This window comes from Anser anser, assembly GCF_964211835.1.
Source record: "Anser anser genome assembly, contig: HAP1_SCAFFOLD_34, whole genome shotgun sequence".
Classification (NCBI taxonomy): Eukaryota; Metazoa; Chordata; class Aves; order Anseriformes; family Anatidae; genus Anser; species Anser anser.
The window spans coordinates 2,273,841-2,289,701 of NW_028154129.1; the positions used below are offsets into that span (position 1 = coordinate 2,273,841).

Here is a 15,861-nt window from a genome sequence, read left to right on the forward strand (position 1 = left end):
AGCAGCCCTTATAAAGCATCCCTGGCCCCATAGCAGCCCCCATGCATCGTCCCCAGCCCCACATCACCCCCACGCAGCACCCCCAGCCCCACAGCACCCCCAACACCCCAGCCCCAGCCCCCCCCCCCAGCCCCACATCACCCCCACTGCCCCCCAGCAGCCCCCCCCCACCCCCCCGGCCCCTCACTTGACGCCGGCGGAGAAGCTGACGACGGGGAAGAAGAGGGCGTCGAGGTTGAAGTTCTCGAACATGCCCTGCACGGGGCAGCCGTTGAGGCGGAAGGAGATGCTGGGCACCCCCAGGTCCAGGCAGCAGCTCACCACGTCCCCCGCCGCCAGCGCGTGCTGCTGCGGGGACGCCACCGCGCGCGCCACCCCGCCTGGGGGGGGAGGGCAGAAAGATGAGAGGGGGGCGAGGGAAAAGGGGAGGGTGAAGAAAAAATACGGGGGACAAAGGAGGAGGAGGACGAGGAGGAAGACGAGGACGAAGGAGGAGGATGGAGGATGAAGGAGGAGGATGACGGAGGACAATGCGAAGGAGGATGGAGGACGGAGGACGAAGACGGAGGAGGACAGAGGTAGAGCACGGAGGAGGAGGACGGAGGACAGAGGATGAAGACAAGGTGGACGGAGGATGAAGATGAGGAGGATGGAGGTGAGGACAAGGAAGATGGAGGATGGAGGACAAAAGAGGAGGACGGAGGAGGACAAAGTGACGGAGGACGGAGGACAGAGGACGAAGACGGAGGAGGACAGAGGTAGAGCACGGAGGAGGATGGAGGACAGAGGATGAAGACAAGGTGGGCAGAGGACAGGACGACAGAGGGCGAAGATGAGGAGGATGGAGGTGAGGACAAGGAAGATGGAGGATGGAGGACAAAAGAGGAGGACGGAGGAGGACAATGTGAAAGAGGATGGAGGACAGAGGACGAAGACGGAGGAGGACGGAGGTAGAGCACGGAGGAGGAGGACGGAGGACAGAGGATGAAGACAAGGTGGACGGAGGATGAAGATGAGGAGGATGGAGATGAGGATGGAGGATGGAGGAGGAGGATGAGGAAGACGGAGGATGGAGAAGGAGGATGGAGGACAGAGGACGAAGACGGAGGAGGACGAGGATGGAGGTAGAGCATGGAGGAGGATGGAGGACAAAGGAGAAAGACGAGGACGGAGGACAGAGAAGGAAGATAAGGACGGAGGAGGAAGATGAGGATGGAGGATGAGGACGGAGGATGAAGATAAGGATGGAGGACAAAGACGATGAGGATGGAGGACAACGAGGATGGAGAACGAGAGTAGAGGAGGAAAACAAGGACGGAGGAGGAGGAAGGCAAGGACGAAGGAGGACAAGGACAGAGGCTGAAGACGAGGGCAACAGGGATGACGATGAGGATGGAGGAGGAGGAGGAGGCCGGGTACCTGCCCAGAGGTGGAGGCCGTCAAAGGCGAAGGAGTAGAGGTCGTTGCCGGCGCCGTTGCCCCCCAGCCCTCGCCGCCCCCCGGGTAGGGGCTGTAGCCCTCGGCCATGGCCCAGCCGACGCGCAGGTGGGTGGCCCGGGCCGTGGCGAAGGGCTGCACGTGCTCCACCAGCACCTCGAAGTACCAGCGCGGGTACTGCGTCGAGCCCTCGTGCGTGCCCAGGAAGATGTTGGGGCGCACGCTGCGGGGAGGGGGTGAGCGCGGGGGGGGGGGGGGGCCACCCCGAGACCCCAGCGGCACCCCGAGACCCCCAGGAGCACCCCAAGGGCCCCCCCCCTGAGCTCCTCAGGAACACCCCAAGACCACCCGGAGTTCCTCAGGGTGCTCCTGGACTCCCCCAAGACCCCCGGGAGTGCCCTGAGACCCCCGGGAACAGCCCAAGACCCCCCCGTGACCCCCCCCAGGAACACCCCGAGATGCTCCAGGATGTCCCAGGACTTCTCCAAGACCCCCAAGACCCCCCCCAAGGCCCCCAGAACCCTCCCAAGGCCCCATGAATCCCCCCCCAGGACCCCCCAGAACCCCTCCAGGACCCCAGGAACCCTCCAAACCTCCCGGAACCCCTAGGACACCCCCTGGACCCCCCAGAACTCCCCCAAGCCCCCTCCAGGACACCCCAAACCCCCCCCCCCAAGACCCCCTCCAGAACCCCCAGGACCCCCAGGGAACCCACTCAGGACCCCCAAGACCCCCTTAGAACCCCCAGAACCCCCAGGGAACTCACTCAGGACCCTCAAGAGCCCTCCAGAACCCCCAGGAACCCCTCTAAGACCTCCGAACCCCCCCCCAAAACTCCCCCATGCCCCCTCCAGGACCCCCAGGACCCCTAAGAACCTCCCCAGGACCCCCCAAACCCCCCTAAGACCCTCTCCAGGACCCCCCAAGACCCCCCAGAAGTCCCCCAGGACCCCCCATGCCCCCTCCAGGACCCCCAGGACCCCTAAGAACCTCCCCAGGACCCCCCAAACCCCTAAGAACCTCCCCAGGACCCCCCAAACCCCCCCAAGACCCCCTCCAGGACCCCCCAAACCCCCCCAAGACCCCCTCCAGGACCCCCAGGACCCCCCAAGACCCCCCCAGGACCCCCCCCCACCTGGTGACGTAGTTGACCAGCCCGGTCTGCAGCAGCAGGTCGCGCCGGGGCAGCAGGTTCTCGGTGATGAGGTTCTGGTTGGAGCGCACGGCCACCGCGTTGCACACGCACAGCGAGCACAGCACGTCCAGCACCTGCCGGGGGGGGGTTTGCACACGCGTGTGACCGCGCACAGTCGCGGGTGACCTTGCACGATCGCGTGTAATCTCGTGCGTGCACGCGTGTGACCTTGCATGAGCGCGACCTTGCGTGCACGCGTGGCCTCCGTGCACACGCGTGGCCTCCGTGCACATGTGCGTGGCCTCCGTGCACATGCGTGGCCTCCGTGTGGCCTCCATGCACATGTGTGGCCTCCGTGCACACGTGTGGCCTCCGTGCACATGCGTGGCCTCCGTGCACGCGCGTGACCTCCGTGCATGCGCGTGGCCTCCGTGCACATGCGTGGCCTCCGTGCACGTGTGTGGCCTCTGTGCACACATGTGGCCTCCGTACACAAGCGTGGCCTCCATGCACACGCGTGGCCTCCGTGCACACGCGTGGCCTCCGTGCACACGCGTGGCCTCCATGCAGACACGTGGCCTCCGTGCACGTGCATGACCTCCGTGCATGCGTGTGGCCTCCGTGCACACGCGTGGCCTCCGTGCACATGCGTGGCCTTCGTGTGGCCTCTGTGTACACGCGTGGCCTCCATGCACGCGTGTGGCCTCCGTGCACGCGCGTGGCCTCCGTGCACGCGCGTGGCCTTGCACACGCATGGTGGGGGGGTGGGGGGGGGGGCGGGGCTTGCACGCGCGCGCTGCCCGACCTTGTGGTTGCGGCCGTGCTTGTCGAGCAGGGAGATGATGGACTTGATGTGGTTCTCCTGGATGATGTTGAGCACCTCGGGGCTCTCGATCAGCACGCAGTACAGCACCTCCAGGATGCCTGCGGGGCCCCCAGGGGGTCCTCAGCCCCGCACGGGGGGGGGTCCCGGCCCCGTAAGGAGGTGCCCGGCCCCAAACGGGGGCCCCCGACCCCATAGGGAGGCCCCCAGCCCCACACGGGGGTCCCCAGCCCCACAGGGAGGGCCCTCAACCCCATTGATCTCCACCCCCATGCAAGGGTCTGTGGCCCTATAAGGGGGTGCCTGGCCCTATAAGGGGGTCCCTGGCCCTATAAGGGGGTCCCTGGCCCTATAGGGGGGTCCACGGCCCCTTTTGGGGGGGTCCCAGCCCCTTGGGGGGTCCCGGCCCTGTACCGGGGGGTCCCACGCACCCGAGGAGGCCTCGAGGCGGTCCAGCTTGCTGACCAGCCAGTCCAGGTTGGTGGAGAACAGGGCGCAGTTGGAGCGGTTCCCCCGGATCAGCGAGGCTGGGGGGGGGACAAGGGTCAGAGCCCCCCCGGGGCACCCCACGCTGCCCCCCTGCACCCCCCAGGTGCCCCCCACGACCCCCCCATACCCCCCCCACAACCCCCATATCCCCCATGACCCCCCCCCAAGACCCCCCCCCCCCCACATCCCCTACAACCCCCCTTCATACCCCCCCAGGTGCCCCCCACAACCCCCCCACACACCCCCCAATGCCCTCCCACATCCCCCCCACGACCCTCCCATACTCCCCCACGCCCCCCAATACCCCCCCCATACCCCCCCGCTGTACCCCACCCCCACCCCTCATACCCCCCCAGGTGCCCCCCACAACCCCCCCATACCCTCCCCCACGCCCCCCAATACCCCCCAGATCCCCCCCACACCCCACCACGACCCCCCACCCCCATCTCCCACCCCCCCACGCCCCCCACGCCCCCCAATACCCCCCCACATCCCCCCCCACACCCCCCCACCCCCACCTCCCACCCCCCCCCACGCCCCCCCTGCCCCCCAATACCCCCCCCCCCCGCCCCCCGCCGCCCACCCAGCAGCTCATAGAGCAGGTTGACGATCTCCTTCCAGGAGGCCGCGGCCTCGTCCCCGGCCAGCTCGGCGAAGTGCGCGGCCGTGCTGTACTCGCTCAGCCGGTCGATGCACGTCAGCACCAGCCGGATCATGCCCTGCGAGCGGCCCCGTGAGCGGCCCCCCGGCCCTACAGCACCCCCGCGGCCGTACGAGTGTCCCCCGGCCCTACAAGCACCCCCACGAGCATCCCCTATAACCCTGCATCCCCCGGCCCTATAAGCATCCCCACGGCCGTACAAGTGTCCCCCGGCCCTATAAGCACCCCCACGAGCATCCCCTATAACCCCGCACCCCTATCAGCGTCCCCACGACCCCGCAAGCACCCCAAAAGCCCCCCCCCAGGGACCCCCCAAAAGCCCCCTAAAAGCCCTCTGTGCCCCCCAAAAGCCCCCCAGGGACCCCCCCAAAGCCCCCCAGGGACCCCCAATAGCCCCCCAGGGACCCCCAACAGCCCCCAAAGCCCCCAGAAAGCCACCAAGGCACCCCGAAGCCCCCCCCCCCCCCAAAGCCCCCCAGGGACCCCCAAAAGCTCCCCAGGGACCCCAAAAAGCTCCTCAGCCACCCCCCGAAGCCCCCCAGGAACCCCTAAAAGCCCCCCAGGAACCCCCCAAAGCCCCCCAGGGACCCCCCAAAGCCCCCCAGAAGCCCCCCCAGGGACCCCAAAAAGCCCTCCCCCAAGCCCCCTGTGCCCCCCAAACACCCCCAAAGCCCCTCAGGAACCCCCCAAACACCCCCAAAGCCCCCCAGGAACCCCCCAAAGCCCCCCAGGGACCCCCCAAAGCCCCCCCCCCAAAGCCCCCTCTGCACCCCAAACACCCCCAAAGCCCCCCCAGGGACCCCCCAAAGCCCCCCAGAAGCCCCCAGAGACCCCAAAAAGCCCCCCAGGGACCCCCAAAGCCCCCCCCAAAGCCCCCTGTGCCCCCCAGACACCCCCAAAGCCCCTCAGGAACCCCCCAAAGCCCCCCCCAAGACCCCTGTGCCCCCCAACCACCCCCAAAGCCCCCCAGGGACCCCCTGCGCCCCCACCTCCTCCTGGAAGAGGTTCTGGCGGCTGCGCAGGGCGCGCAGGCGGCTCTGGCGCTCCTCGTGCCGCAGCTCGGCCGGGGGGTGCTCGAAGTACCCGATGAGGTCCCGCAGGCTCAGGATCACCGCCCCGATCGGCAGCGCCCCCGGGGCCCCCCCCCGGCCCTTCCCGCTCAGGCTGTCCAGGCCCCTGGGGGCGGGGGGGGGGGGACACACACGGGGGGGTCAGACACAGGAAAAAAACCCATTGCGCCTCTCCTACCCCAAATTTTGTCTCTTCTGACCCGAAATCCTACAGCCCCTCCTGACCCCAAATCCTGCAGCCCCTTGTCCCCAAATTCTGCAGCCCCTTCTGACCCCAAATCTCGCCCCTCCTGACCCCAAATCTCACCCCTCCTCTCCCCAAATCTTGCCCCTTTTCCCCCGTATCTCGCCCCATTCCCCCCCCCCAGATTTGGCCCCTTTTCCCCCAAATCCTGCCCCTCTTCCCCCCACACCCTGCCCCATCCCTCCCCAAATTTCCCCCCCCCCAAATCCCCCAGCCCCTCCTGACCCCGAATTGCATCCCTTTCGACCCCCAAATCTCGCCCCTTTCCCCCCGTATCTCGCCCCATTCCCCCCCCAGGTTTGGCCCCTTTTCCCCCAAATCTCGCCCCTTTTCCCCCAAATCTCGCCCCCTTTCCCCCCCCCAGACCCCCCCCCCGCGCCCACCGGATGAAGACCCCGTAGAGCCCGGCCGTGCTGTAGATCATGCGGGCCGCCTGCGACTCCTGGCGCTGGGAGCGGGACAGGGACAGCGCGTCGTCCATGTGCCCCTCCTGGTGCAGGATGGCCTGGGGGGGGGGGGGGGGGAAGGGGGGGGGTCAGTGGGACCCCCGGACACCCCCAAAGCCCACCCCCGGACCCCCAGAGACACCCCCCAGAAACCCCCAGCGATGCCCCAAATCCGCCCCGGTCCCCCAGTGAGACCCCCCCAAAGCCCCCCCAGTGATGTCCCAAAGCCCCCCAGCCCCCCAGAGACCCCCAAAACCCCCCAGAGACCCCCCCAAAGCCCCCAGAGACCCCCCAAAGATCCCCCAGAGACCCCCCAGAGCCCCCCAGAGACCCCCCAAAGATCCCCAGAGCCCCCCAGCAATGCTCCAAAGCCCCCCAAGACCCCCTCCCAAGAGCACCCTGCCCCCCCCAGCCCCCCAGAGACCCCCCAAAACCCCCAGAGACCCCCCAAAGCCCCCCAGAGACCCCCAGAGCCCCCCAGCAATGCTCCAAAGTCCCCCCAAGACCCCTCCCAAGAGTACCCTGCCCCCCCAGCCCCCCAGAGATCCCCCCAAAACCCCCCAGAGACCCCTCCAAAGCCCCCCCCAAGTTCCTCAGAGACCCCCCCAACTCCCCCAAAGCCCCCCAGAGGCCCCCCCCAACTCCCCCAAAGCCGCCCAGCAATGCCCCAAGCCCCCCAGAGACCCCCCAAATCCCCCCCAAAGCCCCCCAGTGATGCCCCAAATCCCACCCAGAGCCCCAGAGACCCCCCCCAAAGCCCCCCAGAGCCCCCCCAAATCCCCCCAAAGCCCCCCAGTGAGGCCCCGAATCCCGCCCAAAGCCCCCCAGAGCCCCCAAAATCCCCCCCAAGCCCCCCAGAGACCCCCCAAAATCCCCCAGAGACCCCCCAAATCCCCCCCAAAGCCCCCCAGTGATGCCCCAAATCCCGCCCAAAGCCCCCCAGAGCCCCCCAAAATCCCCCCCAGCGATGCCCCAGCGCCCCCCCCCGGCCCCCACCTTCCTCTTGAGCAGCCCGAGGCGCATCGCCTTGGTGTCGGCGGCGGCGTAGGTGAGCCAGAGCCCCGAGGCGGCGTGCTGCACGAAGCACAGCGACTCCCCGTACTTGATCTCGGGGGGGCCCATGCCCTCCACGTCCCGCTTGGCCGCCGCCTCCAGCTTCTCCTGCAGGGGGGGGGGTGTCAGGGTGCAGGGACCCCATGGGGGGGGGACACCCCAATGGGATCCAAATGGGGAGGGGGGACCCCATAGGGACCCACAGGGGGGTAGACCCCAATGGGTCCTGTGTGGGGAGGGGGGACCCCAGTGGGGACCTGTGTGGGGAGGGGGGACCCCCAGTGGGGATCCACGTGGGGAGGGGGGGCCCCCAATGGGACCCGCGGGGAGGAGCTTTATTAGGGACAGGGACCCCATGGGATACCTGCAGGTTAGGGGACAGGGACATATAGGACCAGGGACCCCATTGGGACCCCTGTGGGGAGCTATATGGGGACAGCGACCCCATCGGGACCTGGTTTGGGGATGGGGACCCCACTGGGACCCATGCTGGGAGCTGTATGGGGACCTGCAGGGGACTGGGACGGGACCGGGATGGGGACCAGGATGGGGACTGGTATGGGGCTGAGGGCCAGGATAGGGACAGATCCACCATGGCGACCGGGACAGGACCTGGATGGGGACAGGAGCTGGATGGGGACCTAAAGGGTACTGGGATGGGAATGAGGTTGAGGACCAGGACCGGTTGAGGACCAGGACCAGGACAGGATGGGGACGGGACCACGACGGAGACCAGAATGGCACCAGGACCATGACCGCCCCAAGATGGGACCCCCGGGGATGGCACCCCCCAGGACGGGACCCCCCCCCCAGGAGGGGACCCTCCCCCCCCGCGCCCTTCGCACCTTGGAGGCGCGGAAGCAGAAGGCGGAGGCGCGGGTGCTGGCGGCGGCCGCCTCCACCACGGCCAGGCCGCGCTCCTCCGTCAGCGCCAGGTAGCGCCCCGTGGTGACATGGCGCACGCGGAACGGCTGGCCCCAGCGCAGGTGGCTGCCGCTCCAGCTGGGGGGACAGGGGGACATCGGAGGTCATGGGGACATGGGGACATCGGGGGTCACAGGGGGACGTGGGGACATCGGGGGTCACGGGGACATGGGGACATCGGGGGTCATGGGGGGACGTGGGGGCATCGGGGGTCACGGGGACATGGGGACATCGGGGGTCATGGGGGGACGTGGGGGCATCGGGGTCACGGGGACATGGGGACATCGGGGGTCATGGGGGGACGTGGGGGCATCGGGGGTCACGGGGACATGGGGACATCGGGGGTCATGGGGGGACGTGGGGGCATCGGGGGTCACGGGGACATGGGGACATCGGGGGTCATGGGGGGACGTGGGGGCATCGGGGGTCATGGGGACATGGGGACATTGGGGGTCATGGGGGGACGTGGGGACATCGGGGGTCACAGGGGGACGTGGGGACATTGGAGGTCACGGGGACATGGGGACATCGGGGGTCACGGAGACATGCGGACACATGGAGACAGAACGGCTGGCCCCAGCGCAGGTGGCTGCCGCTCCAGCTGGGGGGACACTGGGGGTCACGGGGGGACGTGGGGACATCGGGGGTCATGGGGACATGGGGACATCGGGGGGTCATGGGGGGACATGAGGACAGACTGGCTGGCCCCAGCGCAGGTGGCTGCCGCTCCAGCTGGGGGGACAGGGGGACATTGGGGGTCACAGGGGGATGTGGGGACATCGGGGGTCATGGGGACATCGGGACACTGGGGGTCACGGGGGGACGTGGGGACATTGGGGGTCATGGGAACATGGGGGCATCGGGGGTCACGGGGGGACGTGGGGACATCGGGGGTCATGGGGACATCGGGACACTGGGGGTCACGGGGGGACGTGGGGACATTGGGGGTCATGGGGACATGGGGGCATCGGGGGTCACGGGGGGACGTGGGGACACAGAGAAGGGATACGGGGACAATGGGGACACAGGGTCAGGGGGGTGTGGGGACACGGGGAAGGGACACGGGGACAATGGGGACACGGGGACACGGGGTCAGGGGGACAATGGGGACACGGGGAAGGGACACGGGGACCACGGGGACACGGGGTCAGGGGCTGTGGGGACACGGGGATGGGACACGGGGACAACGGGGACACGGGGACACGGGGTCGGGGGGCTGTGGGGACACGGGGACACAACCTGGGGACGCGGGGACGTGCCGCAGGGACACGGCGCAGGGACGCAGGGGTGTGCGATAGGGACGTGGGGTGCACAGCCCAGGGACAGGGGGACACAGGGGGGCAGGGGGGGACCCGAGGGGACAGGGGGGGACACGGGGGGGGGACACGGGGGCCACGGGCCCCCCCCCACCTGATGCGCAGCGGCTCCAGGCGCCACAGGGAGCGCGCGTGGGTGCAGACGGCCCCCCCCTCGTAATTAACCACGCTGCTGTGGGGACACCGACGGGTCGGGGGGGTGGGCGGGAGGGTCCCAAGGGACCCCCCACACACCCCCAAAAAATTTGGGGGACCCCCCCCCAAACCTGAGCTCGCCGCCCGGCTCCGGCGCCGAGGGGCTGAGGCACTCGTCCATGTGGCCGTGGAAGAGGCGCAGGACGTGGCCGCCCGTCACGTAGCCTGGGGGGGGACACACATATAAATTTGGGGTGGGGGGGGGGTCACTCGGGGCGGGGGGGGGGCACCCAAGGGTGCTGGGCCCGCGCCCACCTTCCTCGGAGCCCGAGCAGATGGGGTTCATGTTCCACAGCGTCTGCATGAAGGAGGCGTCCGCCTGCAGCTCCCCGCTGGCCGTCGAGAGGTGCTGGGGGGGGCACGGGGGGGGGCGTCAGCGGGGAGACCCCACCAGGGGGAATCCCCAGGGACCCCCACAGGGAGACCCAATTTACAGGGAGACCCCCCCAGGAGACCCCCCCAGGAGACCCCCCCAGGGTGACCCCCTCGGGAACCCCCCCCCTAAGGACCCCCCAGGGGACCCCCCCACCCACAAGGAAACCCCCCCACAGGGACCCCCCCACAGGGACCCCCCCACAGGGACCCCCGCCATTCACAGGGACCCCCCATTCACAGACCCCCCCAGGAGACCCCCCCAGGGTGACCCCCTCGGGGACCCCCCCCCTAAGGACCCCCCAGGGGACCCCCCCCAAGGACCCCCCAGGGGACCCCACCCACCCACAAGGAGACCCCCCCACAGGGACCCCCCATTCACAGACCCCCCCCAGGAGACCCCCCCCCAGGGTGACCCCCTTGGGGACCCCCCCCAAGAACCCCCCAGGGGACCCCCCCCACCCACAAGGAGACCCCCCCACAGGGACACCCCCATTCACGGGGAGACCCCCCCCAGGGGGAACCCCCCCAGGAGCCCCCCCACGAAGACCCCTCCCAGGGTCCCCACACCCCCAGAGACCCCCCCGGGGACACCCCCCCCCCCCCCCCAAGGAGACCCCCTCCCAGGACCCCACACGCAGGGGGAACCCCCCCCCCCCAGCAGCTCTTGCACGCCCCCCTTTCACCACGGCCCCAGCCCTTGCACGCCCCTCGCACGCCACTGACCCTTGCACACCCCTTGCACACCGCCAGCCCTTGCACACCCCTCACATGCCCCTTGCACACCCCCAGCCCTTGCACGCCCCTGGCCCTTGCACGCCCCTTGCACACCCTCAGCCCTTGCACGCCACTGACCCTTGCACACCCCTTGCACACCGCCAGCCCTTGCACGCCCCTGGCCCTTGCACTGACCCTTGCACGCCCCTCGCACGCCCCCAACCCTCGCATGCCACTGGCCCCTGCACGCCCCTAGCGTGCCCTCGCACGTCCCCAGCCCTCGCACGCCCCTTGCACGCCACTGACCCTTGCACACCCCTCGCACACCCCCAGCCCTTGCACGCCCCTGGCCCTTGCACACCCCTTGCATGCCGCCACCCCTTGCACGCCCCTGGCCCTTGCACTGCCCTTGCACGCCCCTCGCACGCCCCCAGCCTTTGCACGTCCCTGGCCCTTGCACTGACCCTTGCACACCCCTTGCACGCCCCCAACCCTTGCACGCCCCTGGCCCTTGCACTGCCCTTGCACACCCCTCGCACGCCCCCAACCCTCACACGCCACTGGCCCCTGCACGCCCCTAGCGTGCCCTCGCACGCCCCCAGCCCTCGCACGCCCCTCGCACGCCCCTCGCACGCCTTGCACACGCACCAGGTAGCGCTCGGAGGAGACGCTGACCAGGATGAGGTCGTCGCCCACGCGCACCTTCTCGCCCTCCGAGCGCTGCTTGGACGCGGGGTGCATGGTCCACCAGCACGCCTCGCCTGCGCACACCGGGCGTGGGGGGGGGCACGCCGACACCCCCACCCGCACCCTATAGGGCCTGGGGGGGGGACGCCGAGCCCAGCAGGGAGCCCCAGCACCCCTGTATGGGCACCCTGACACTCTCACATAGCGCCTGGGGGGAGCCAAACCCCATGGGACCCCCCCCGAAACCCCCACATAGGGACCCCAAAACCCCCATATAGGGCCTGGGGGACACCAAAACCCCCATATAGGGAACCCCACAGCCCCCATATAGGGCCCAGGGGGAGCCAAACCCCATAGACACCCCCAGAACCCCAATATAAGGACGCCTACACCCCATATAGGGACCCCAAAACCCCATATAGAGACCCCAAAACCCCATATAGGGCCTGGGGGACACCAAAACCTCCATATAGGGAACCCCACAGCCCCCATATAGGGCCCAGGGGGAGCCAAACCCCATAGACACCCCCAGAACCCCAATATAAGGACGCCTACACCCCATATAGGGACCCCAAAACCCCATATAGAGACCCCAAAACCCCCAAATAGGGCCTGGGGGGGAGCCAAACCCCACAGACACCCCCAAACCCCCAAATAGGGACCCCCGCAATGTCTCCATAGGGCCTGGGGACACCCAAACCCCATAGAGACCCCCTTAACCCCCCCCCATAGAGCCCCCAAACCCCACAAAGACCCCTTAACCCCCCCCCAATAGAGAGACCAACCCCTCCAGGGACCCCTTTAACCCCCCCCAGAGTCCCCAACCCCCCCCCAGACCCCCTTAACCTCCCCAGACCCCCCCCCAACCCCCCCCGGAGCCCCCAGACCCCCCCGGCCCCGTACCCGCGGCGTCCTCCTGCAGCCCCACGTCGAAGGCCAGCTTGTCGGTGACGGAGCGCGACGTGGTCAGGCAGCTCAGGTACTGGGGGGGGCACGGGGTCAGGGGGCGGCCCCCCCGGCCCCATAGGGACCCCCCCCTCCCCCCGGCCCTATAGAGCCCCCTGGCCCCATAGAGACCCCCCTTACCCCATAGCCCCCCCCGAGCCCATAGACACCCCTCCCCGGCCCCATAGAGCCCCCCCTTACCCCATAGGGCCCCCCAAAGGCCCCCCCCCTCCCACCCCATACAGCCCCCCCAGCCCCATAGACCACTCCTAGCCTCATAGAGCTCCCCTGACCCCATAGAGCCCCCCCCAGCCCCATAGAGCACCCCCCAGCCCCATAGAGCACCCCCCAGCCCCATAGGGCCCCCCCCAGCCCCAAAGAGCTCCCCCGACTCCAAACAGCCCCCCCCAGCCCCATAGGGCCCCCCCCAGCGCCATAGGGACCCCCATAGGCCCCCCCAGCCCCATAGAGCTTCCCCGACTCCAAAGAGCTCCCCCCAGCCCCATAGGGCCCCCCCCACCCCATAGGGACCCCCCCCAGCCCCATAGCCCCCCCCCCAGCCCCATAGGGACCCCCCCCACCCCATAGGGACCCCCCCCAGACCCATAGCCCCCCCCCCCCGCCCCATAGGGACCCCCATAGGGACGCCCCCAGCCCCATAGGGCCCCTCCAGCTCCATAGGGTCCCCCCCCAGCCCCATAAGGCCCCCCCCCAGCCCATAGGGACCCCAATAGGGACCCCCCCAGCGCCATAGGGCCCCCCCAGCCCCATAGGGACCCCCATAGGGCCCCCCCCAGCCCCATAGGGCCCCCCCCTGCCCCATAGGGACCCCCATAGGGACCCCCGCCGCCCCACAGGGACCCCCATAAGGCCCCCCCCCGGCCCCATAGGGACCCCCATAGGGCCCCCCCCCCCACTCCATAGGGCTCCCCCCCCGCCCCATAGGGCCCCCCCCTCACCATGCCGCTGTGCGAGTGCCGCAGCAGGATGGCGTGGCCGTAGAGCAGCGTCCGGTGCCCGCCGCCCTGCGACGACTTGGGGGGGGGGGGGGGGGGGGGGCACACGGTCAGCGGCACGCCCCTCGTGCGTTGCACGCCCCTCGTGCAACAGCCCCGTGCGTTGCGCAGCCCTCGTGCCAGAGCTGTGTGCTTGTGCCCTGTGTGCTGCACGCCTCTCGTGCAACGCCCCCGGTGCATTGCACGCCCACGTCTCTTGTGCAACACCCCTGGTGCATTGCACGCCCACGTCTCTTGTGCAACACCCCCCCTGTGCATTGCACGCCCACGTCTCTTGTGTAACGCCCCTGTGCGTTGCACAATCCCCGTGCATTGCACGCCCACATCTCTTGTGTAACGCCCCTGTGCGTTGCACAATCCCCGTGCATTGCACGCCCACGTCTCTCGTGTAACGCCCCTGTGCGTTGCACAATCCCCGTGCATTGCACACCCACTTCTCTTGTGCAACACCCCCGTGCATTGCACGCCCCTCGTGCAAGACGCCCTGTGCGTTGCACACTTCTTGTGCAAAACACCCCGTGCGTTGCACACCTGCTTTGCACGCTACTTGTGCAAGGCACCCTGTGCGCTGCGCGCCCCTTGTGCAAAACACCCCATGCCTTGCACGCTTCTCGTGCAAAACCCCCCGTGCCTTGCACGCCTGCTTCGCACGCCCCTTGTGCAAGGCTCCCCGTGCCCCTCGCCCTGGGGGGGGCCGCAGCTGGGATCCACACGGGGCTGGGGAGGGGGGGTGGGGTTCAAGGTTCCGGGATCGGAGTGTGGGGGGGCGGTTTTTTAGGGTGGGGGGGCGCAGACGGGGCCCCCCCGGGATCCATGCGGAGGAGAAGGAGGAGGAGGAGGCCGGAGGTGAGGCCGAAGGACGGGGGGGGGGGCGGGGGGGGGGTCACAGCACCACGGTGCCACCTACCCACTTGTCCAGATCGACCCCCTGGGGAGGGCGTGGGGGGGGGGGGAGAGAGAGAAGAGAGGCGTCACGGGGGCCGGGACCCCCAGGGCCCCCCCCCACCACCCCCCCGCCCACCCATGGGTGCCCCCCCCCGGGTGCCCCCCACCCACCTCGGCGCCCGTCTCGGCGCTGTTGGCCAGCATCTCCTGCAGCGCCCGCACCGACAGCGACTGCTCCAGCACGAAGCAGCAGACGGCCAGGTCGGGGGGCACGTTCTGGGGGGGGGGGGGGCACCGGGGGGGGCACGGGGTCAGCGCGGGGTCACGGGGTCAGCGCGGGGTCACGGGGTCACCGCGGGACACCCCCCCAGTGGGGGGTACCGGGCGCCCCGGTCCGGTGACGTTGGGGTCCCCCCGTTCCGTGATGTTGGGGGCCCCACGTTTGGGGGGACGGGGTGCCCCCCCCCCAGGCGATGTTGGGGGTCCCCTGGTTGGGGTGCCCCCATGCCCAGGTCTAGGGGGTGTCCCCATGTCCCCACACCCCCCATGGGGTCCCTGTGCCCCCCCTGGGGGTCCCCATGTCCCCATGCCCCCCCCAGAGGTCCCCAACTCCCCTGGGGTCCCCATGTCCCCAGGCCCCCCCGTGGGGTCCCCACACCCCCACACCCCGCATGGGGTCCCCAAATCCCCCTGCCCCCCAGGGGTCCCCACACCCCCACACCCCTTATGGGGTCCCCAAGTCCCAATGCCTGGGGGGGGGGTCCCCATGTCCCCACAACCCCCCCCGGGTCCCTGCGCCCCCCAGGGGTCCCCGTGGGGTCCCAACACCCCCCCCCGGGGTCCCCACAACCCCAAGCCCCCCAGGAGTCCCCACGCCCCCTCCTGGGGTTCCCGTGCGCCCCCCCCGGGGTCCCTGCATCCCCGCACCCCTTATGGGGTCCCCGCGCCCCTTACGGGGTCCCTGCGCCCCCCGGGTCCCGGCCCCCACCTGGGCGTTGGAGGTGGGCTCGAGGAAGCAGAGGCGGTTGCCGAAGCCCTCGGCGGCCAGGCACAGCTTGAGCTGCTCGGCGGGCAGGGCGCTGGTGCACTGCAGCACCACCTCGTCCTCCTGCGGGGCGCCCCGACACGTCACGGGCACCCCGAAACATCAGGGGCACCCCCAGGGAGAGGCCCCAGAGGGAGAGACCCCCCCAAAGGGAGAGACCCCAAAATGGGACCCCAAAGGGAGAGACCCCAAAGGGAGAGACCCCAGGGTGGGACCCCAAAGGGAGAGACCCCAAAGGGAGAGACCCCAAAGGGAGAGACCCCAAAATGGGACCCCAAGGGGAGAGACCCCAAGGGGAGAGACCCCAAATTGGGTCCCCAAAGGGACAGACCCCAAAGGGAGAGACCCCAAAATGGGACCCCAAGGGGAGAGACCCCAAATTGGGACCCCCCAAAGGGAGA

At 69.6% G+C, this 15,861-nt stretch overlaps 1 protein-coding gene across 1 annotated transcript in view; it reads right to left on the reverse strand.

The window, feature by feature from the left end:
- RYR1 (ryanodine receptor 1) overlaps positions 1 to 15,562 on the reverse strand; it is a gene marked incomplete at both ends in the record, with an annotated part of 41,092 nt that extends 25,530 nt beyond the window's left edge. Inside the window, 19 exon segments of the mRNA XM_083853066.1 lie at positions 188 to 380; positions 1,420 to 1,476; positions 1,479 to 1,660; positions 2,573 to 2,706; positions 3,378 to 3,496; positions 3,827 to 3,922; positions 4,468 to 4,603; positions 5,535 to 5,721; positions 6,243 to 6,364; positions 7,302 to 7,466; positions 8,204 to 8,360; positions 9,693 to 9,770; positions 9,865 to 9,958; positions 10,049 to 10,142; positions 11,531 to 11,643; positions 12,473 to 12,551; positions 13,474 to 13,548; positions 14,587 to 14,691; positions 15,404 to 15,562. Coding sequence (XP_083709192.1) covers positions 188 to 380; positions 1,420 to 1,476; positions 1,479 to 1,660; positions 2,573 to 2,706; positions 3,378 to 3,496; positions 3,827 to 3,922; positions 4,468 to 4,603; positions 5,535 to 5,721; positions 6,243 to 6,364; positions 7,302 to 7,466; positions 8,204 to 8,360; positions 9,693 to 9,770; positions 9,865 to 9,958; positions 10,049 to 10,142; positions 11,531 to 11,643; positions 12,473 to 12,551; positions 13,474 to 13,548; positions 14,587 to 14,691; positions 15,404 to 15,562 — 2,345 coding nt within the window.
- Between the last annotated feature and the right edge of the window lie 299 nt (positions 15,563 to 15,861).